At 56.2% G+C, this 22,563-nt stretch overlaps 1 protein-coding gene across 1 annotated transcript; it reads right to left on the bottom strand.

The window, feature by feature from the left end:
* Positions 1-9,038: 9,038 nt before the first annotated feature.
* Positions 9,039-10,774, bottom strand: TMEM270 (transmembrane protein 270). Its single transcript, XM_032430681.1, has 3 exons — positions 10,703-10,774; positions 9,422-9,817; positions 9,039-9,332 (listed from the first exon to the last, which is right to left on the bottom strand). Exons 1-3 carry the CDS (start codon positions 10,772-10,774, stop codon positions 9,039-9,041), a joined length of 762 nt encoding a protein of 253 aa, XP_032286572.1.
* Positions 10,775-22,563: the final 11,789 nt, after the last annotated feature.

Raw genomic sequence — 22,563 nt, 5'->3', positions numbered from 1 at the left:
TACTAGGTGAGCCACACCTTCCCCACCTGACTCGGGACAGAACCCCAGGTAGGGGAGAGAGGGAAGGGCCAGGAGGGGCCATGGGAAGCCCACCTGGGGAGCCTGTGGGGGTCAAGCCAGGGCTTTCTGTGCAGTCCCCGAGGCAGGGGCACTGAGCCCACCACCCCTTCTGGCACACGCAGCCTGCCCAGGGCGGAGGAGGGAGGTGCTATCCGGGCTGAACCTTCCTCCTTTTGCCAAGTTCAACCATGTAGAGTCCAGTTAATCTGGGTCTTAGCAGGAGCCTCCTCCATTTCCTTTCTCCCCAGGCTGGAGCCCCCCAAGGAGAGCCAAGTCCCCTAGGACCACAGGACAAGACCAGCACCCATCCTTCCTGCCTTGGTCTCCCCACATCAGCTTGGGCCACAGAACCTCAAAAGCACACAGGAGGCATGGCCCGGGGACCCCCATCCCCCCCACCGCTGCCCCCTGCCCCGTGGAGCCTGGAACCCGGCCTGTCTAGAAAGCCCTTCTGGCCTGGCCTGGGCTGCCCCCCTCACTTCCGAGAGGGGTTCCGCTCCTCCCACTCCTATTGTCCTCCCCCTTGGCCCTCGGCCAGCCCCCATGTCCAGGCTAAGCCCACTCCAAGCCAGCCAGCAAGGGAATGGGGGCGTCAGGCAGAGGCTCTGGGAAGCCTGGGTCTGCCCCAGGAGTTTGGGAAATGGAGGTTTCTCCGCAGCCCTCTTGCCAGGGGTGGGAATTAGGGGCTCAGTGAGAGGGGTCAGAACAGGCCTGGATTTGAATCTTGTCAGCGGTGTGGACAAGTGATTTATCCGCTCTGAGCCTAGGTTTCCTCATCTGTAAAATGGGGATGCGCATGACACCTTCCTGCCACGCTGTGGGGATTGAGATATTACATCATGTAAAAATGTGCTCGGCACCAAGGAGGCGCCCGGTGAGGTCGGATGCCATGTTCATGCCGAAAAGGGAAGGCGCTCTGGTTGGTGGAAGAGGTTGTCAGAAGGGGATGTGGGACAAGGAGGGCCGGTCAGAGTAGTCCAGAGATGAGGCCCCAGAAGGCCCTCTCCTCCCTCTGCTTAATCCCCAGGCAGGTCAAGTGGTGGCAGATGCGGATGGAGGGAGCCTCCCCCCCACCGCAGGCACATGCGTATCCGCAGAGACCCCCAGCCACAGCCCTAGGAACTCTCAGTGACCCTCCACACCACAGACAGCGCCCCCACCTCAGGACCAGGTGTTACCCCGGAAGACTATGCACAGCAGGTGGGCCCATAGCTGGCCATGACAGCCCCCCGTGGCCCCAGACTCCTGCCTTCTAGAAGAGCCAGGGCAACGGGCCCCCCTTCCCCGGCCAGCAGGACTCAGATTCAGGCAAAGCCTGTCTCTGTTTGACTTTGGAGGCTTTGACAAGGCAGGGACCGCTCCTCACGCCTGGACACCTCAGGCAAAAGCCTGGGGCGAGGGGACAGGACGAAGTGGTCCCTGTGACCAGACGCCTATGCTTCTCCTCCCGGGCTGGGGTCAGCAGCATCACTTCTCAGGGTCCGAAAGCCACCCCTGTCTCTGCTTCCCTCTGTCCCTTCTCCAGCCCTACCCCCAGAGCCCCCCCCCCCGGCCCCGTGCAGAGAGGCAGTGGTTAAGGACACGGACTTTGAACCCAACTCAGCCCCCCCCCAACCCCGATGGCTAAGTGGACGGTAAGCCTCAGGGTCCCCGTCCGTAAAATGGGTCTGTGATAACAACAGTACCTCCGTCACAAGGGAGCCTAGAATGAGTTAATACAAGGAAAGCCCTCAGAATGGTATCTGGCCCATCACGAAGACTCAATAAATTCTAGCCCTTGTGATTTTTTATTTGTGTCTCTGTCCCGCATGTTTGTTGAGTCAGATTTTCCGTGGGTGAGGAGGTAGGGCAGGAGACACGAAGCTCCACGGTTTCCATTGCCTGGAGCTCCAGGTCCTCCGGGCTGGAGGCTAGAGCAATAAAGGATTCCTTTCAGTTGGGGCCAGTGATGCTCTGGTAAAGGGTGACCACAGGATGCTAACCCTAACCCCAGGCCTCGGGGGCGGGGCCAGCAGCAGAGCCCAGGCCATTCTGGGTGGGGAGGCCCCAGGGCCCTGAGCCCCGGCCACAGGCTGGTGATACTTCTCTGTATGTTCGATGCCTTTTCCCCCCCCCCCCCCCCGACCACCCTCTATGCTCAATATCTGGCTTCCACCCCAGGCCTGTTTGTACCTCCCGCCGTGGGAGGCTCAGAGTCTGAGGAAGCAGCATCTCGGAAGTCTAGAATCTGGGATTACAGGGCCTAAGCGTAGCGTGAGGAGCTCACTACTGCAGTGACCCTGACGAGGTCCCTGTGCTGTCGCTCCATAGGGCCCCGGGTCCCCAGGGAGGTCAGGAGGGCAGTCTGAGGAGGAGCTGGTCCGGCCACCACTAGGTAGTCCCCATGGCTCCAAAGTTTCCCCCAAGCCAGACCTGCGTCCCTGCCCCGGCTGCCCCATGGTGTGGCCCTGCCCCGCGCAGTCTCTCCGGCATGCCAGCCCTGGTTCCCTTGGGCAGCCTCGTTTCCCGGGCCCTCTTCTCTGCATCTGGGGCCTCTGGGAGAGCACGGGTATTGGCAGGGAAAGGGGGAGGAGCAGGGAAGTGACAGCCGGACGCATCATGTGAGGCGGGCTTCATGACCGGGACCCAGTACGGTCCCCCCACAGCTGGTGGACACCCCATAGGACCCTCGGTGCCCTGGGAGGGGCCAGGCAGGCGACACTGGGGGGCCTGGGAGGCCCTTTCAAGCGATGCCAAGGGCTGCCGGGTGAGTTGGTGCAGAGTGTCATCTGTCACCACTCCCGGCAAGGGACATGTGTCCCCATTATGTCAAAACTATGCTGTTCCCAAGGCAACCCCCAGGAGAAGCCCGATGAGCTGTGTCATCCAGAAAGGAAGAGTGAGCCCCCTGTGCACGGGACCCCCGCCTCAGGGAGGGAACCCCAGGCAGCCCAGCTCCAGCCCCACCAGGCACGGCAAGGCGGAACGACCGCAGGGCTCCAGCCCTCCAGATGTGCAGCCAGCATTCCTTTGTGGAGACAGCGCGGAGCGGCAGCCAAAGGCCCAGATGGGCCGCATTAACCTGGGAGCCGGCTCTTTGGGGCCCAGATGCTCCGTGTTTAGCCGGCTAGTGGCTTTGGGCTCCAGATGTGGGTCTGGGCTGGGGGCGGGACACAGCTCCAGATGTATGCAGTCTGAGCAGGAGCGCGGCAGGGCTCAGCTGCGGCGCCCCGGGCATAGGGGTCTGGGGCTTTGGGGACTGGGACAAGGGGCCTCCACACTCGCCCTCCCCAGCACCCGCAACCCCAGGGCCAAGAGGGGTTCAGGGTTCACACACACACAAAAAAACTCTGACTCAGGAGCTGCAGAGCCCAAAGGTTCATGCCTCATTGTGTGAGCAGGGACAGAACCCAGTGACCTGCCCGGGGTCACACAAGCCAGAGATGGGCAGGACCCCAGCTGGAGCAGAGGGTCTGACGTCTCTCCAATCACAGGCAGCGTTGGGGGAGGGAGCTTTGGGGATGGATGCCTGCCTCTCGCCAGAGGGACTGGAGCACAGCTAAGCAGAGGACCTGGGCCAACCCCTGACCCCCCGGAGCCCCAGGCACTTAGCCGCCAAGGTGAGGTGGTGGAAGAGATGTTCCTATTCGCTGAGCACCCACCATGTGCTGGAGCCTATGCAAGCCCCTCACCTGCCTCGTTGGGTCCCCACAACTCCCGTGCAGGGTGTGGGGTCCTCATCTCATAAATGGACAGCTCCCGGGGGAGCCAGCCTGTCGAAGGCCACCGGGCCAGGCCAGGCAGAGCCAAGCAGAGCCAGGCAGAGCGGGAGGAACGCCAGGGACCTGCCGCTGCCCAGGACTTGGTCATGAACTTGGGAATCTGCAGGCTGTGGCTCAACATGGCCTCTGGGGAAGACCTTTGTAAAGGAGCCCAGGCGAGGTGCTGTCCTTGGGGCCTGGCCCTCCTGTCCCCATATAGCCCATCTGCCCTGGATGGTAGGACAGCCGAGAAGCCCAGAGACCCCTGCCTGAGCCCCAGGCATATAGCAGCCCCTCCCACCGCCCAGGGGGCCCTCAGCCTAGAGAACTGGAAGTTCTCAATGTCTCCTCCTCAATATCAGGAGCTGCCTGCCTGCCACCCCCTTTCCCCAGACCCTAGGAGGACTGCTGAGATTGCAGGGATGCGGGCAAAGGGCGGGCCCAGCGGCCATATCTGCACACTGGCTCTGGGCTCCGAGCCGGGAGGGCATGGAGGCCGCAGAGGGCACCGGTCGGAGGCCAGGCCCAACTGACCGCCAGGGGAACGCCTACAGCTCCTGGGCCCCTGAGGAGAGGGGAAGCAGACATAGCAACCCCCCAGGGCTGGTGGGCATCCTGCGGGCTCCTTCTGACCCTGCCCCAGCAAAGCCACCCAGGAGAGAGACAGCAGGACAGCACAGTCTGGCCTGGGTAGGGAGGCTGGCGGGGGGGAGCGGGCTGAGGCAGAAGCACAAATAGGTTACGTCAGGCGAGTGCTCTGGGCGGGGGGCCATGCCTCTCAGCTCTGGCAGCCCCACCTGGGGCCCACGCCCAAGCCCCTCACTTCCTCCGCTGCCCATACCCCACCCCAGGGCTCCAGGACTCCATCCCCCAAATCAAGGGGACCCCCATTTCTCGCTTGGAGGCTCTGCCTGCCGTCTGCCCAGTGCCCCCCCCACTGTTCGACAAGCTGCACCTGGACAGCGCCTGACACCCCTGTTTCTCCTGAGGTTGGGATGGTGTCAGGAGCTGGGGGACAGGAAGATGCCAGAAAATGAACCCCTTTCCCAGGGCTGTGGGCTCAGGGGGTGAGTGGGAGCTCAGGGAGGAAGGGGGAGGCTCACTGCAAGCAAGGTCAGTCAAAGGCCAGCAACTCAGGCCGGGGACTGAGGAGGGGGCCCCTCACAGTCAGTCATGGCTGGGCAGCCAGGGCCCTGTGTGTCTTGGCGGAGCGGGACCCCTGGGCGGCCAGGTATGTAACAATTCCAGCCATTTCCTGCCCTATTAATGAGAAAGGGGCTGATATAAATATACGCTCAGCATAAATAAATACAGGCCAGGCCCGGGGCTGCATAGCAGACAGATTGCGTGGAGCTTCTGGCCAGCCCTTCAGCCAGCTCCCCCGACCCTGCCCACAGTGCAGCCCCCCCGCACCGCCCCCCACTTGTTTTCCTCCGGCAGACCAGGGCCCCTCACACACACAGGCCCGAGGCAGATGGACGAGCGCCCTTGCCCTAGGCCTCAGGAATGGGGTTCCCGTGGCCCCTGGGAAGGCGGCAGGCCCGAGAGAGGGAGCTGGGGTTCCCGGGCCCTCCTGCCTCACGCACAGACCCGATGACAGCCCTGTGAGGCCTGAGGTGCTATGCTCCCCAGGCCTGCTCATAGGTGGGGAAACTGAGGCTCACAAGGTTAAGGGACTTGCCTAAGGTCACACAACCGGGAGGATGCGGATCCGGGATTCAAACCCGAGGCTTTCTCACCCCAAGGCCCGTGAGCTGCCCGCTGTGTGTGAGGGGCAACCAGGGGCAGCTTCGTGCCCTCCTGCCTTCCTCCCAAGCCCCCGCCCCTGGATGCCAGGGCCCTCAGAAGGCCCTGGAGGACTTCCGGTAGACTTCCGGTAAGGCCTGGAAGTGTAGCTCCACGGAGCCAGACCTCAGCTCGGGTAGGATGCACCTGCAGCCCCAGCCCCAACCCAACCCACCCCTGCCCCAGACCACCTCCCAGCTGGAGCATCCAGGTCACTGAAGTCCCTCGAGTGCTGACTGTCCCATCGGGGATAATCTGGTCACCCCACACTGCACAGACATGGAAACTGAGGCCCAGAGGCAGAGCTTCAGCTAAGGTCACAGCGAGAAGCAGGCCAGAGCCAGGGAACCAAGCGTCTGCCACCAGGCCTTCTCCTCAGGCCCTCAGCGTCCCTCTCGCAAGCCTCCCCCTGCTCAGTGCCGCCCCAGCTCCCCGGCCTGGATGCTTCCCAGGGTGGACTCAGGTGTCAGCCTGCGTTCTAGAAGCCAGCCGGGGGCCCTTCGCTTGGCACGGGTCAGGCACAGCAACTAGGAAAAGCCAGGTCCAGGGAGGTTCAGAGCCTGACAACGTTCATACAGCACGGGGCAGATCTGGGGTGGGCACCCAGGGGCTGTGGTGCATTCATCTCTTGTAAACTCAGTTCAAATGCCCCCTCCTTCAGGAAGCCTTCCCAGCCACCCGGGCCCAAAGGATGGGCTCCCAGTCTGCCCTCAGGCCTACTCTGCCTCCCAGGCCTTGAGGTATTCTCTCCCCAGTGTGTCGTGTGAGTGGGCACTTAGCCCAGGCAGCCACACTGGAGTGCCCCCACCTCCTGCCGTGCAGAGCCCCAGTGTGGAAAGTGGAGGCCAGGCCTTTTCCAGCTGTGGCCTCATTCCCACCAGCAGCCAAGGATTTGGGAGCCAGCTGGATGAGGGGGCAAGTTGAGCAGGTGGGCATGCCCGGGACAGCATCATCCTGAGTCCCAGCTGGTCTCCTGGTCCCAGCCCACACCTCAGGTCCAAGGCCACGCTAGGCTCTCGGCCTCTGCAACCACAGCCCCTCCCCCAGCCCTGGTCCCCCCGGCCCCAGAGGTCTCGGCCCCAGACCGCTGGGGATGTGGCAGGATGGGTGGGAGCGTGGCAAGTGGAGGGTCACAGAGGAGCTCCCCAGGGCCGGGGCCACTGCCCACCTGCGCCCCTCCCTGCCTGCATGCGGTTCCTCTGGGACCCACCCCCTCCGGTGCTTCGGAGCTCCCAAGGGGAAAGAGCAGAACTGGAAGCTGACCTCAATGCAGCCATTCAAAAGGACAAGACATCCATGTGGACTGACTTGGAAATGGGTGGGTGGCATGTCGTCAAAGGCAAAAAAGCCTTTCGCCTAATGATGTGCGTAGTAGGATTGGTCTCCGTCAGAGACGGATCTGCAGGTGTAACGTGGGAATGTGCCCGCAGGCTTGCATACAACGCATCATGGCTGGAAAGATACACAGCACACAGATGACCCTGTTTCTCTCAAGTTTCGAACCAGAGAGGAAGGAAACATTTTTATCTTAATATGTCCGTATTGTGGGTAATGTTTTAAAAAGTTAGTAGAAGGAAAAATACTAGTATCACATACACAGTCTTGCCCCTAGCCCCACTGGCCAGGGCTGTGCCAGCCTCCCTGCTGGTCCCAGCCTCCAGCCCATCCCCCAGCTCCATCCTGGCTCCCATCATTTCCCCCTTCCCTGCCCCCCACCAGTGCAGGCCATCACCCTTCCTGTCCCCCTCTGGCCGTTGAGGCCCCTCTCCACCTGCACCCTCCCTCTCTCCCAGCACCCCGGGCCCCGCAGGCCACAGTCCTGTCAAGCACCAGCTTGGGCCCATGCAGCTCAGGGCCCATGCAGCTCCATATGCCCGCCCTGGGGACTCCTTCCCACTCCCCCCAGTCCCCAACCTCAGCAATGGGCCAACTCCACACACCTCAGCACACAGCTTTCCCTACAAGTTGTGTGCATGTTCTGGAATCCCAGTCATGTTTACTCCAGCACCTTCCCAGCAGATGTTCTGCCTCGTGGGCCAGATGGGAGCCCTTCAGATGTCTCCCCCAGGGGCAGGCCAGGTCTGCTTGTCAGACTCAGAGAAAGAGCCCAGAAGTTCACCCCACACCTACCCTGGGCCATCTGTAGGTCCATATGGGAGGCAGGACAGGAATCTGGCCCTAATTTCCCTAGGAACCAGAATACAGAAGGTGAACACAGGGCAGAACTCTCTGGAACATCTCCCCATACTCACACACCCTCGGGCTTGGGAGTGAATGGAAGGTGATTGCTAACTCCCACGAAACCATCCCTCCCCATCCTCTCACGGAATCACTGGCCTCAGGGGCAGGGGGAGTCTGCCCCACAGCCACCTGAGCTTGCTTAGCTCCCTCAGCTGAGATTTTGGATGTTTCCTTCTCCCTGGAGGAGATGGATAGATGGATGGATCTATGGATGGATTTGTAATCGAGGTGGATGGATGGTAAGTGGGTGGGTAAACAGGTTGAGGAATGAATGGATGGGTGGGTGGATGGAGGGATGGATGGATGGATGGATGGGCAGATGGATGGATGGAGGGATGGATGGATGGATGGATGGATGGATGGGCAGATGGATAGAGGGATGGATGGAAGGATGGATGGATGGACAGATGGATGGACAGATGGATGGGCAGATAGATGGATGGATGCATGGATGGATGGATGGAGGGATGTAGGGATGGAYGGAGGGATGGATGGATGGATGGATGGACAGATGAATGGGCAGATGGATGGGCAGATGGATGGATGGATGGATGGATGGACGGACAGGCAGATGGATGGATGGATGGGCAGATGGATGGATGGATGGGCAGATGGATGGATGGACAGGCAAATGGATGGATGGATGGGCAGCTGAGTAGTAAAATGAGGGGCTAAGGGTATAAATGAATAGATGGGCTAGTTGCAGACTAGCTCAGGAGTCACTACTTCTCAAAGGAACTTTCTAAATCTCTGCAGTGTGAGGCCTTAGCACCCCCCAGAGGCCAGAGTCTCTAACGACCCATCTCCCTTAAAGCCCTGGGCACAGACAGTCCTGAGAATCAGGGGCACAGACCTAGTGAACGTTAGGTCTGTGCCCCAGTGCTGGCTCTTCCCCTGACTCACTCTGGGGACCTTGGGAATGTTCAACCTTCTGAGGCTCAATTTTCTCATCTGGAAAATGGAGCTAATCAAACCTGAAACCTATAATGCTATGAGATTTAAACCAAGTTATGTACGTCAAGTGTCTGAGAGGGTTACCTGGCACAGATCCAGGGCCCACGGAATATGATTTCCTTCCCAGAGGCAGCCCTAGGGCACGCATGCGTGCACGCACACACACACACACACACACACACACACACCAGTAGGGAAGAGGGACACAGAGCGAGACCCCAGGCCACACCAGATCCAGAAAGGCAAATGGGGACACACTTATTCTGCAGGGGTCCCATGCTCCGGCAGGGCTGGCCCAGCCTTGGGGCCCAGGGGCTTGGGGAGCGGGGACGTGGACGAGGGTCCTGAGCCCTGCAGGGGCTCAGCTTCCTGGGCCTGGGCCAGCTGGGCTGTGTGCTCAAAGGCAGCTTGCAGCAGGTGGGAGGCAAGGCAAGTGGTCCAGGTGATGAGATAGGCCAGGTGCCAGGTGAGCGCTGTTGTGGTCTCCACGCACCAGTACAGACGCCTCAGCAGGGCCCGGAGCTCCGGCACCACGCGGCTGTCCAGCAGCCCCTGGAGGGGATGAGCCGATGGGCGGGTGGCCGGGCCCAGGGCCCCCAGGCCTGCCCTCACGCAGCCCGGCCCGCGCCCGGCCCGCGCACCTTGCTGAGCAGCCCGCCCAGGCCGCAGCGACAGGCCGTCCGGCCCAGCGTCCAGGTCAGCAGCGACAGCAACAAGCCCGCCGGCATCAGGCTGTGCAAGCAGGACAGCAGCAGCTCCGTGCCGGCGGCCGCAGACAGGCCCAAGGCCCGGGCCCAGCGCCGCACGCCCGCCCACACCAGCCGGGGCGCCCGCAGCCCCAGCCGCACGGGGACGCCTAGCAGTCCCCGTCCCGCCCGCAGCGCCCGGCCCAGGGGGCTGGCGGCAAGCCCGGGGGCTGGATGGGCCTGGCGGCCGCAGGACCCCCAAGCCTCCTGAGCCAGCCCCGACAGCCAGTGGTTGAAGAGGAGAATCTTGAGGAGCAGCAGATTGTAGAGGTGGACCCGGTTCTGGAGCAGCTGCAGGAGGGAGGGAGAGCCAACCCGTTGTCACTCACGTGGGGGAGGAGCCCCACCTGCCACCGCGGCCCGGGCCTCCTTCTCTCCAGGCCTCAATTGCCCCAACAAGAATGATCTTTATCTGCCCACTTCTAAGGACTCCTTTCTCAGGAGGGGGCTTTAGAAAGTATTTCGTATTATCCTTGGTTTTCTTTCCTTTGGATTGAAGTGAGTATTTATAATACTCTAGACAGAAGGAAGTAGGTTTATTATTATTATTATAGAAGGAGTGACCATCCATCCCCCTCAGCCCTCTGATCCTGCAGGATTTGAACCCCAGGCAGGTTTTGTCTCCCAGACATCTGGGCTCTCCTGCCCACCGGTTGCCTGTTGGTGTCATGAGGGCGCCTGGGGGCAAAGGGCAGTGCCGTTAGGGCTAGAGAGATGGGAGGCATGCGGGCAGTGACCGAGGGACTGAGTGACCTACGGAGAGAGAGGGACCCAAGAAGATCTCCGGGCTTCTGTCCTGGGTGACAGAGTGGATATGATGTCTCCCATCCACGGGGAGGAAGGAGTGAGCTTGCGTGGGGAAAGAGTCTGTAAACGGGTAAACTCCACCTGAGTCCTGGGGCAACAGCCCCTCTTCAGAGCTCAAAAGCCCCCTATCTGGATCCCACGCACCCTTGTCCAGAGGACCACCTGGAGCCCTAGGGGGCGGTGTGGGAGACAGCCACCTGGGGTTGGCTGTGCCCCCCACCAGGGGCACCGTGGCCTGGGGGTGGCGCTTCTGAGGCAGGCAGGCACCTAGTGCCACCGGCTGGGACAGGTCCATGCGGTCCAACAGCTCCGAGGTGGCAGTGAAGGGCTGGGAGGACCCCACCCCAGTGCCCCCTGCACCCCACTCACCAGCACTGAGAGCTTCACCACCAGAAGCAGAATCCCCAAGAGGCTGGATCTGACCAGAGGGACGGCCTCCATGTCTGGCCCTTCTCCTCTTCCTCCAGCTGGGAGAGGGAGGGTGACCTCACAGATACTGCGGGGTGGGGGCCAAGTTACCATGGGGACCCAGTTGCCGCAAGAGACCCCCTCTTACCTGCCTCCCGCCCCTGCCCTACACAAAAACTAGGGTATTTGTCTTCTCCGTCCTGTCCCCTTCCTGGTTGGAGACTGCCCCGGACTCCACGTCTGGCCTGCCCACAGGGACGCCGGAGAAGGTCCTCAGATGGACAGCCGTGGGGCCTGCGTGATTCCCGGCAATCTGTCAGGCCCTTCCCCAAACCGTGGCTGAGGCTGGCTGGGTGCTACACCTGCCCACATCTGTGAAAATCCCAAAGTATCAAAGGCCCAGGAACTAGAAATCTTGACCCCCAGGGCCACGGGTGACACAGTATTTGGAAACAGATGGGAGCCTCAGCTGCCCAAACCTGCAGGCTCCCCCCCGAAACACACACACCCCACCCCCAGTCACAAAGCAGAGAAATGAAGTTGTGACTTTTCCTCTCAGATCTTAATGATGCCTGAGAGCCGTGAGAGGAGAGCAGGGGAGAAAAAGTGTGCTGACCCAAAGGCCCCAGAGAGATCTGGAGAGAGGCAAGGACTGAAGGAAAGGGGACAATTTGCTGAGCTAGCCCACTCCAGGAGGCCATCGGCCACCTGGAGCATCTCACGAAGCTTGCCGGACGCTGGGATTAGGGTCAGAGGCTTAGAATTTTCTGGGAGAATCCAGAACCTTGATCACAGGATTTCTCACTTTGCTCTCCAGTCTGGGTCCGGGTAGGGGGCCCCAGGAGGCTGCAGGAGGGGGCAGTCACGCCTTTTAGAAAGTTTTAAAAGCACGCCCTCTGCAGGACAGGCTCCTGTAGTGCAGGGCCGGGTGACTGGAGGGCCCCCCTGTGCACATCAGAAAGGGTGGGTGCCACCCCAGCCCCTGCACACAGCGTGATTTCAGTCCTCACTTGCCACCTCGGCCGGGCACCCTTGTGCAGGATACAACCTGCCCAACTGGACATGGAAGCCTGCCATAATGAGTCCCTGGAATGTCAAGGATGACCTCTGCCCAGGGCAGTCCTGTTCACCCATTCGTTTCCTCTCCTGGGGCAACAGCTGGGGTCTGGGGGTGAAGTGTGCAAAGTCCCTCCACTCAGTCCTCTGCCTTGCCCCTCCCCCACCCGCCCTGTGTGCCTGCAACATTACGGCACTAAGGGGTCACCTTGAGCTAAGTTTTGAAGGGGGGCCACGGGGGCCGTGGAATATTCTCTTACACAGTGAGAGCCATGCAAGAGCTGAGGCAGCAAGGAGATTGCTGTGGGCTCTAGGACAGTCCCTCCCACTCGTGAGGAGGTGAGACTAGCAAGAAGGGGTCTGGGGCAGGGGCTGGGGGGCGGCATCAGCTAGGAATCCACAACATATACGGGGAAAGGTTCAAGATGGTACCCTACTTGCAGGCTAACCAGCCAGCCTGCCCGAGTTCCTTGGCTGCTGGCAGAAGCACGAGGTTCCTGGGTCACAGCACTAGCTGCTAAGGGTTTAGCATTGGTTCCTTGAGTCCCAAATCCCACAGGGTGACATGGACGGGGCCATAGGACACCCGTCCGCCCAGTGGGTATATTACGAGAGAGTAAGCCTGGGCTCACAGAGCCCGAATCTTTTGTAATGGGCAGTAAGCAAGCCTGCCTTTTGCTCCTGAGTGAGACATTATCTTTATCAAGCTGGAGCATGCCTGCATTTTGCCCCAGATGGAGACACATTATGCCAAGGTTGTCTGATACGCAGACATCCTGAAAAGATAACCCAGATCAAAGATCAGTGTGCAGAACCATGAGAGACCTGTGCACTTGTCTCCCAACAGAGGGTTGAAGAAAGAGAGGTAAAGCAAGGCAGGGGTCAGCCGTCCCCCTCAGAAAGCTTGGATGAAGGGCAGATGGCAGTGCTGCCCACCAAGGTGGGGGTGGGGAGGAGGCGTGGGTTTGGGGAAGGGCCTGACAGATTGCTGGGAATCACACAGTAGGGCCAGAAAGTAGGATTTGCAATTTGTTTTCCTTCCTCCCTCTCCTCCCCCACTATCACCCAGCACCGCCATACCGAGAATTCTACTGTCACTAAGGCTGAGTCGATGGTCTTCAACCTCACACTGACCAAACCCCGTGGACCCTGTGGTCCGGGCAGGACCACCAGGGCAGCCCCTCGGGGCATCTCTCAAGACCAAGCTGGGTCTCCATCCCACCTCCGTCAGCTGTCCCCCCATCCCCTCCAGAGCTTGGTCCCCAAGCGAGATTTCAGCAAGGCCTCTCTGTGGCTCTGTGCTTGCTCAGACCATAGGAGGCAAGGGACACAGAGGGGCCCACAGGTCTGGAAATCCAATGACAGAGGCCAGGAGGTCCCCCACACCTAGCCCCAGCCATGCAGTACCATTGGCCGGAAACCTCAGAGTCCCCCCACCCCCACCTTCCTTCCTCACCTTCCTGCCAAGCCTCCTGCCAAGAACGTGGGTTCTTAGGCCGGGAGCCCTCCATCCCCTTCTCTTTCCAGCTCAACACCTAGGTTCAAAGCCATCCGTGCACTATGGCGCTATAACGACTTCCCCTCCCTGGCCCTGTCCGCACCTTGCAGGGTAACAGGGAGGACCAGGTGGGTTAACCCAGTTACCAGTGGCCGCCGCCTTGACCGACGCCAGAGGGCGCCATTCCTCCCCGTGCCCCGCTGCGCAAAGACTCCCCTCCCCAGCCCAGGACTTAGGGCTACAGGAGGGCAGGCAGCCCACCTTGGACTTGCTCCCATTCCTGGGGCCCGAGGGCTCTCAGGTGCGCTCCCCTGCGGGTGCAGGACGGCAGTGCGGCCGCGCGGGGGCAGCACACACCGGCGGTGCGGAGCCCGGCGCACCTGCGCGCGATGCTCCACTGGGTGGAAAGTTTTCCATTGCTATTTCGTCCCCAGTCAGTCTGGGAGGCTGGTTTCCCTGTGACAACAACCGTGCGTCACCCCGAGGAGCTCGCCCGGTGCGTGTCTCGTCATGCCTGGGTTACTGGAGGCGAAACCACGGGAAATGATCTGGATAAATATTCTCCTTTCTTTCATGTTCCAGGGTTAAAATCTCACTCTATTTCAAATCTTCATTTTTCCCCCCCCCCAGAAGTACACAAAAGTGGTAAATATGCTTTCATAGTTACTGGAATTTGTATTTTTGGCTGTCTAAAAATGGCTTTATCGAAGCCACTTAAATACAAAAATAATAATTAAGAACTGATGAATGAGAGGAACCTGGACTCTGAACTGACCTCTGACGTTTACTCACAGGTCTGTGCTTCCGCCCCAAGTCCCTTCTTCTGTAAAACTGGGATATACTTTGTAGAACCTAGCAGGTGAGGTTATGGGGAGGAGTCAATGAAACAGGGTCTGGGAAGTGCTTTGAGCAACACCTGGCCCGGCACCAATGCTTGGTGCCTGGTGGGTCAACGAAGTCAGCACCTGTGGACTGGAAAGTTAACTCAAGAATTTTTCAAAACAAAATAAGCTACAAGTTAGGCAAAATTGCTTTAAAACATGCGCAAATTTGTAAAAAGAAATGACCTTCACGGTGTGTGAATTGAATTGATTCATAAGCCAACATACGGAAATATTCATCTCAACAAACCACTTTCAGGGGACTCACTTGGAGGCCAAGACTACATTTCTGAAATTCCAGAACATGGCCAAATATAAAGAAGGGTCAATGATACCTTTTAAAATTAATTCAATAAAATTTTGAACACAAAAATGAGTAAAAATGCCTTAAAAATATTGAAAAGGATATAAAGTGGCCAGACCATCCCATTGTTCAAAACCATTATTCATTCCCCAAATAAAAGGTCTGATAAATGGACAAAAATGTATAAATGCCAGCAACTGATTGCAGAGTCACACCTGTGCAGTGCAAAAATCAACAAATGAACAAACAGCAATGGGAAATACAATTTTCACTAATTTGTTTCTTGATCAATTTGTTCAGGACCAATATGGTTAGTGTACTTGATTTCTGCCAGCTCACTTAGACCTCTCTCTCACAAATTCTCCCACCCACCACCCATCCATCCTCAACCACTCCCCCTCTCCCTGCTTGCTCTTTTCTCTTCTTGTGTCCTAAAGGCTTCTTGTGTCCTAAACAAAATGTTCCTCCATCCATTGAAGGACATTTAGGTTGTTTCCATATCTTGACTATTGTGAATTTTGGTGCAGTGAACATGGGAGTAGATAGCTCTTCACAATTCTGATTTCAAGTTCTTCGGATATATACCCAGAAGTGGGATTGCTAGACTCTAAGGTAGTTCTATTTTTAATTTTTTGAGGGCCTCCGTACGTTTTCCATAGTAGCTGTATTAATTTACATTCCAACATGTGAGAGATAGGTAGATAGGTAATAGATAGATTGATAGATAGGTAGGTACATACGTACATACATACACACACTGGTATATTATTTGGCCTTGAAGAAGGAAAATTCCTGACAACATGGATGGAGCTGCAGGACATTATGCTAAGTGAAATAAGCAAGACACGGAAAGAGAAATACTGCATGATCTCACCAACACGTGGAATCTAATAAAGCCGAACTCAGCAACCGAAAGAATGGTGGTTGTCAGCCAGAGGCTGGGGTTGGGAGAAATGGGTTGGTCATAGGGTACAAAGTTTCGGTTATAAAGATGAATAAGTTCTAGAGATCACAGCATAGTGAGCACAGCTAACAATACTGTATTGTTTACTTGAAATTTACTAAGGAGATAGATCTTCAATCTTCTCAACACACAAACACACACACACACACACACACAAATGGTAACTATGTAGAGGTGATAGATACCCTAATTAGCTGGATTGTGGTGTCCATTTCACAATATATATGTATATTCAAAACATCAAGTTGTATGCCTTAAATATACACAATTTTTACTAAAAGGAAAATGTCCCTCGGTGCCCCCTCACCTGACCTTTTAAACCATGTTTTTGAAATAAATGCTGCAGACATCTTATTGCCACCACGAGCCACTGGCCATCTAGCTTCTGCCCCCACATCCCCACTGCCACTGTCCTGGGCCAAGTGACCGATAAACTCTTTGTTGCTGAATCTGGTACAGAGACACCATGAGCAAAGCCAAAAGGTAGCATCAGCCTAGGAGAAATGTTTGCAACTCGTGAAACAGTCCAAGAATCAGTATCCGGAATATACAGAACATCTAAGGAACTCCTACAAACATAAAGATAAGTAAGATCAAATCAGGTGACTCAACAGAACACATAGGCAAAGACAACTCACAGCAAAGGAAACCCAAAGAGCCAACAAACTTATGAAAAGCTGTGCACCTTCATTAGTAATCGAGGGAAATGCAAATTAAAACCACAATGAGATACTCTCTCATACTCATTTGCAAAACAAAAAAAGTCTGACAAAATGTGTCGGTGAGTCGGTGGGGGCAACCAGAGCATCCAACATGACGCGTGCCCCCACCTGGCAATTCCATGTTGGGTTCTCAGATTCTGAGAGTCATCCATGGTAAGAAAGGTGTTATTCTCAGCTGCCCGTTGCCTACATACGTGAAACCGAAACAAGTTCACAAGACAATAATTGCCCTTACTATGTGCAATGTGCACTTTCTAGTCATTCGATTTTACAATGAACTGAATTGTTTTCGTTACTCCCTACCAGAATGCAAACCCCATTTTGTAAAGTACTCCTTCCAGAAGTATTCATTTGTGAACAAAGAAACATGTGCAAGGCTATTTGCGGCAGTATCATTTTCCATCAGTAGGGAAATGAATAAATGAATTGGGTGTATCTGTTTGAGGGATGACTAAGCAGTGGTTACCATGAATGTGCTCTGTAAACAGCAATGTGGAAAGATCTCAAAAACATAGTAAAGGGGGGGGAGTTAAGTGAAAGGGGAATTTACAGAGTAATAGCTATAAAATGATAGTGTTCATATACATTTTCTCAAACCCAGTAAGCATTATTATACGTTCCAGACACATGTAGTAAAAATATAAAAACAAGACCTAAAAGGTCCTGCCCGTTCAGGGTGGTAGCTGGGTCCCTGGGGCAGCAGATGGAGGAGGGAGGAATTCAGAGGGAGTCTCAGCTTCCTCTATAATCTTGTCTTTTTCTACATTCACATATTCTGGAGCAATAATGACAAAATGCTAACATTTGTTCATTCTGGGTAGTGGGTACCTGATGGTTGAGAACAAACCATCTAAGCAGAGATCTGAAGGAAGAGTGATCCAGACCAAAAACAGCAGTGCAAAGGTCTTGGGGTAACCATGGCATGTTCCAGGAACAGCAGAGGCTAGGATGGTGGAGTGAGGAGAGAGGTTAGGGATGAGGGTGGTAAGAATTTGGATTTTAGGTTTTAAGCAGGAGAGTAAGCTCATCAAATTTATACTGTAGGGGTGCCTGGGTGGCTCAGTCAGTTAAGCATCGCCTTTGGCTCAAGGGTCATGGGATCGAGCCCCATGTCAGGCTCCCTGCTCAGCATTCCTGCTTCTCCCTCTGCCCCTCCTCCTGCTTGTGTTCTCTCTCTCAAATAAATAAATAAAATCTTTAAAAACAATGTATACTGTAAAAACATTCTGGTTGGGCATATTTTGTTAACTGATCAACAAAAACATGGAGTCTATAGTGCTAACCTCTTGTGTGTTTGAAAGTTTCCATTTTAAAAACAATAGTCCACACTACCTCTGGCTACTCTGAGGAAAATGGACTGCGGGTGGGGGCAGAAGGGAGGCAGGGAGGCCAGGGAGGAGGCTACAGCAGGGGTCTGGGTGAGAGGGGAGGGTAAACAGGACCAGAGTGGCAGGGGCAGAGGGGAGAGGCCATGGGCATGTGGGATGAGAGAAAAATGGCTTGGACTTAGCCCCTGGGTGCACCGTGGTTCTGGAGGACAAGGAGGAGGAGGACAAGGAGGGGCAGGTTTGGGAGTGGGGACAAGGAAAACTGGGTTTGGGAGCGATGCCAGAGAGAGGCTTGTGGCCTCCACGGGGAGGTATCGGGTGCACAAGTCCAGAGTTCAGGGGAGAGTCAGGGCTTGGAGTCACCTCTTTGGGGATCGCTGGCATAGAAAAAGTATTTGAAACCACGGGACAAGATGAGATCATATAGGAAGTGGGTGTAGTTAGAGACCAAGAACGGGCCCAGGACTTGGGGGTGGGGGGCGCTCTCCAACTTGAGGAGGAAGAGGGGAGAGAAGAAGAAAGAGGCAGCAAAGGAGACAGGAAACCAGAAAGAAGGGAAGTTGCTCTCTCGTCCCCAATCACCCTGCAACCTGTCAATCCCATGGCAGCCCCTCCCTGGCAGCCCCCCGCGCTGCTCGGGACTCCAGCTCTGGTCCGGATCATTACAACAGGCTGCGGTCCACTCCCCACACTGCCTTCTGGGCGTCTCTGTGAAATGCAGATCTGAAGCTGTAATTCCCTCTGCCCCCTGCAGGGTTAGAAAGCCAGTCCCGGCCTGGTGACTGTGGCCCTTGGGGACGCTCCCACCCATCAGACACAGAGGCAGCTGGAAGCGCATGCGTTTGCACATACCGAGGAGCAGGGGGTGGGGGAGGGCTGCACCTTGCACCAGCAGCCATCCCCCCCTCCTTCCCTGCTTCCCACAGGCAGGGCTCGCTTCCCACACCCGAGCCTGGAAGTGCCAGACCTCCCTTTCCCAGCCTCTGGGCTCCTGGGAAAATGTCCTCCCGCCAAAGAGAGAGACAAGGAGACACGGCCCAGCCTGCCTCTGGGTTTCTGTGTGAGGACACATGAATGTCTGAGGTGCTGCCACCATCCTGTGACCAGAAGGAACCCTCAGAGCAAACACACAATGACGGACAGGAGACTGGAGTCTGGGTCCTTGGTGAAATCAGTGAGCCACGGGGCGCTTGACTCTCGGTTTTGGCTCAGGTCATGATCTCAGGGTCATGAGATCGAGCCCCACGTTGGGCTCCTCGCTCAGCGGGGAGTCTGCTTGAGATTCTCTCTCCCTCTGCCCCTCCGCCTGCTTATGCTCTCCCTTTCTCTCAAATAAATAAATCTTTGAAAAAGAAAAATCAGCGGGCCACAGGGCCAGCCTTGGTATGCGGACCAGTGGACTTCTGCTAAGACTAAACAGCGAACCCCTACTATTTAAACCCCTTTGGGTTGGGTTCCCGGCACTTGCATCCAGAAGCATCCCGACTGATCCCCACATCCTCACGCATGCACACGTCCCACCCTCACACGCCTGGCCCCCAAAAGTTGTGCCTTGCCCCTCAGAACTCTTGCCCATTGGCATCACTATGTCTTGCCTGTGGGCCCTCTTGGCCTAACATGGCCTCACCTTTGTCCACTTGACCCTTTCCCGCCACTCACTCTGGCCAGAGGGTGACTCACCTGACCTCAGCCACCTGCAGCCCTTGGCCTCTGGCTTGTACATCGGAGAGGCCACACAATAGTTTTGAAACATAAACTGCTCTTTTTCACCCCCAAACCATTTTGGGGGGCGGACTGGATGGTGTCCACTGCTCCAGGGGAAGGTCATTGTCAGAAAAAAAAAAAAAACAGGAAAGGCTTTGGGATTCCAAAGTTTAGGACTTAATGGGGCTGATAACGGGACACAGAAACCTTTGAGGTGTCAGAGAAACACCTCCTGCCCTGAGACTAGACGGTTTCCTGGGGCTCTGGGGGGGAAGGAATGGAGTGGGCTCTGGGCAGAGAAGTCAGTGGGGCCTGGGGTCCATGGGAATAGCAGAGCGGCATTCTGAGACCACCAGCTCCCACCAGGAACCCCCATGGCAAGTCTTGTTCTCTACCAGGGCCTAGAAACCATTGCTGTAGGAGCCATGTTGGTGCCCACAAACCAGGAAGCCCCCCATCAGTGAGTGGGGCACCATTGAGCAGAGGCACTGAGAGACTATGGGGACAAATACGCAGTCCCTCCGGGGCCTCCCCAGGTTCCCTCTGATGATCCAACAAGACTGCCTTTGGGGCTATCCACTTTACTTAAAGGGTCATTCCTCATGACGACATCTTTCAACACCACAGTGCCCACCTACCCCCACCCCAGACAAAGGAGTGGTCCTGGACACCCAGGGGTGGGGGGGTGGCTTAGAAGGAAAAGCCTGCACACAGATACTGAGGAGATAGTGAGCAGAGCCTGAACAGGAGAAGACATCCATCTCCCTTGCCCCACTAGGCCAGGGTAGAGTGGGGGCTGTTTCTGACTCATCTCTGTGACTCCAGTGCCCTGCCCAGGGCCTGATAAACAGAAAGTACACAATAAATATTTATTGGCCTAAATGGGACATGAGGCTGTAGAGATGGGGCCCCCACTATCAGCTGACTGAGCCAGTCCTCATCCCCAACCTCCCCCCTCCCCGCCCCTGATTCACCTGCTAGTGACCGCTCATCTGGCCAATAGGATGAAGTAGAATTCACGGCCCTGGGCTTCCAATAAAGCTTTTGTGATGATGAATAGTCTGAGCTGGCCTAGGTTTTTACCCTTTCCCCTGCATCCTGTCCTGTCTGGAGGTGTAGCAGCCATGAAGAGGTGACAGTCATGAGCACAAAGGCCTCCATGCAAAAGGTGGCAGAGAAGGAAGATGACAAGAGCGTGGGTCCCTGATGGCACAGCTGAGCCTCTGACCAGACTGCCCAGTCTCAGCTTCCTTGATGAGCCCTGCCAATCTCTCTGTCTTTAAGCTGTAGCTGTTATGTGTGTTCAGTTATTTGCAGCTGAACACAACGGATTCACAACATGTTCACTGTATGCCTTTGGACCAAAACAGATCTGGGTTTGGACCTTGGCAGGTGACAGCTGAAATCTGGGTTTGCTCCACTCCCCCAAAACTGCTCTTGCCAACGTCATTGTATTAATTAAGGGAAATGATGAGTTATTGTAACAGGCAGTCCTGAAATCTCAGTGGCTCAACACGATGAAGTTGATTTCTTGCTCCTGTTACAGTCCGATGCAGGTTGGTGGGGAGGGCACGGCTACGCACAATCGTTTAGGGTCCCAGACGCTGTCATCTAGCAGCCCCATTCTCCTCTGGGTGTTCGGAGCCCCTCCATAGAGGATTGGAAAGGGGGTGTTTATGGTCCAGGTCTGGAAATAAAGCGCTTCACCACCATCCACCTTCTATTGGCCAGAGTTCAGCCACACGGCCACACACACAGATCAGGGAGGCTGGGGCACGACGTCTAACTCAGAAAGAGGAAGTAAATTTGGCCACTGGTGTACACTATCAGGGTCTACCTTGGCCCCCAAAGACCTCCACATCCCTACAGACGGTGCTCACTTCTGAAGCCTCATTTTAAACCACCTCAGTGTTGGCCATCCCTCATCTTTTTGAAACACTCTGTTCTTGGCATCCTTCCTGACTTCTCTGGGTTCTCTCTAGCTCTCCTAGGCACTCCTCTTCCTCCCTGAAGGGTTGGGGGTCCTCAAGCTGTGTCCCGAGCCTGTCCTCCTCTCTTTCTCTTCTCTCCCCACACATCTCACCTTTACCAGCTGCCTCAATCACCACTGGTTATACTCATGACCCTGAATCTGTCTCCAGCCTGACCTCTCTCCTGAGCTCAAGACTTGCATCAAACAGTGTCCTGGACATCTTCACATATACGCTTCAAACTCAACACCCTCAAACGGTGAATATCCTCTTTGGCCCAAACCTGTTCCTCCCCCCCAGCTTCCCTTGTTGTGAATGGCACCATCATCAACCCAAACGCTCAACTCCCAACTGCTTGCTTCCCCTCCCCATGCCACACACTCTCAATCACCAAAGCCCTGCTGCCCAGGCTTCTACTGCTGAAACATCTCTGAACTTCATCCATATCTCTCCACAGCCATGACTGCTACCCAGGCTCATGTTACCAATACCTCCTTCCTGGACAACTGCGACAGGCTCCCAAACTCCTCCTGCCCAAACTTTGATCCCCAAAGGTTCTCTAGGCTAGTGCTTCTGAAACTTTAGGGGCACAGAAATCACGTGGAGAGTCTGTTTAAAGTAGATTTCTGGGGCCTCCCCACCCCTCTTGCAATCTGATTCTGATTCACTTGGTCTGGGGAGGGGCTCAGGAATTTGCATTTCTAACCAGCTCCCCCTTAAGGGCGTCCCCTGGAGGAACCCAAGCTAAAGATGCTGGCACAGAGGTTGCAAGTTTTGGGACCGTACTTTGAGTAGCAAGGATCCCCGCTCTGTCCAATACGGAGGCCTCTAGCCACAGATGGCTATTTAAATTATTAAAACAAAATAAAACTTAACATTCAGTCCCTCGGTAGCACTAGCCACATTTCAGATGTTCAACTGCCCCATGTAGCTAGCGGCTACCCTATCGAACAGCGTCCAGTATCGAACATTTCCATCGCCACAGAAAGTTCTACTGGATGGCGTTGCCCAGACCAAGGGGACCGTTCTAAAAATGAAGCATGATCTTAGGTCCCCCTCTTGCCCATAAGATTTCAGAGGCTCTCACTTCCTAAAAGTAAAAGCATACAAAGGACGTCGAGAGCCGGGAGGGCACAGAGATGCTCCTAAACTGGGAAACCCTGAAAATGCTTCGGAGGAGTCCAGATCTTACCAGGCTAGAGAATGGCCAAGAACTTTGAGCTCATTGGATGATGGTGGAGGGGCGGTGCCAGCGCGTCCCTTTGATTGGGTATTTTCTCATAGCGGAAAGCCAATCATCGAGGGCGGTGGGGGCGGGGCCAGGCTCGGCCTTACAAGCCCCGCCCCGAGTTCCGGTGCTCTAAACACGGCAGGGGAGTCGGATCGGCGGTGAGT

The sequence above is a fragment of the Phoca vitulina genome, unplaced genomic scaffold (genome assembly GCF_004348235.1).
Source record: "Phoca vitulina isolate PV1807 unplaced genomic scaffold, GSC_HSeal_1.0 scaffold45, whole genome shotgun sequence".
NCBI classification, from domain to species: Eukaryota; Metazoa; Chordata; class Mammalia; order Carnivora; family Phocidae; genus Phoca; species Phoca vitulina.
Note: the sequence above shows the minus strand (reverse complement) of the source record. Positions and strands in the feature narration are given on the sequence as shown.

Coding starts and splice junctions, on each gene's coding strand:
- TMEM270 (XM_032430681.1), bottom strand. CDS start 10,774: ATGGAGGCCGTCCCTCTGGTCAGATCCAGCCTCTTGGGGATTCTGCTT. Junction 9,818..10,702: donor TGGTGAAGCTCTCAGTGCTG/GTGAGTGGGGTG, acceptor TCCCTCCTGCAG/CTGCTCCAGAACCGGGTCCA. Junction 9,333..9,421: donor TGGGCGGGCTGCTCAGCAAG/GTGCGCGGGCCG, acceptor CATCCCCTCCAG/GGGCTGCTGGACAGCCGCGT.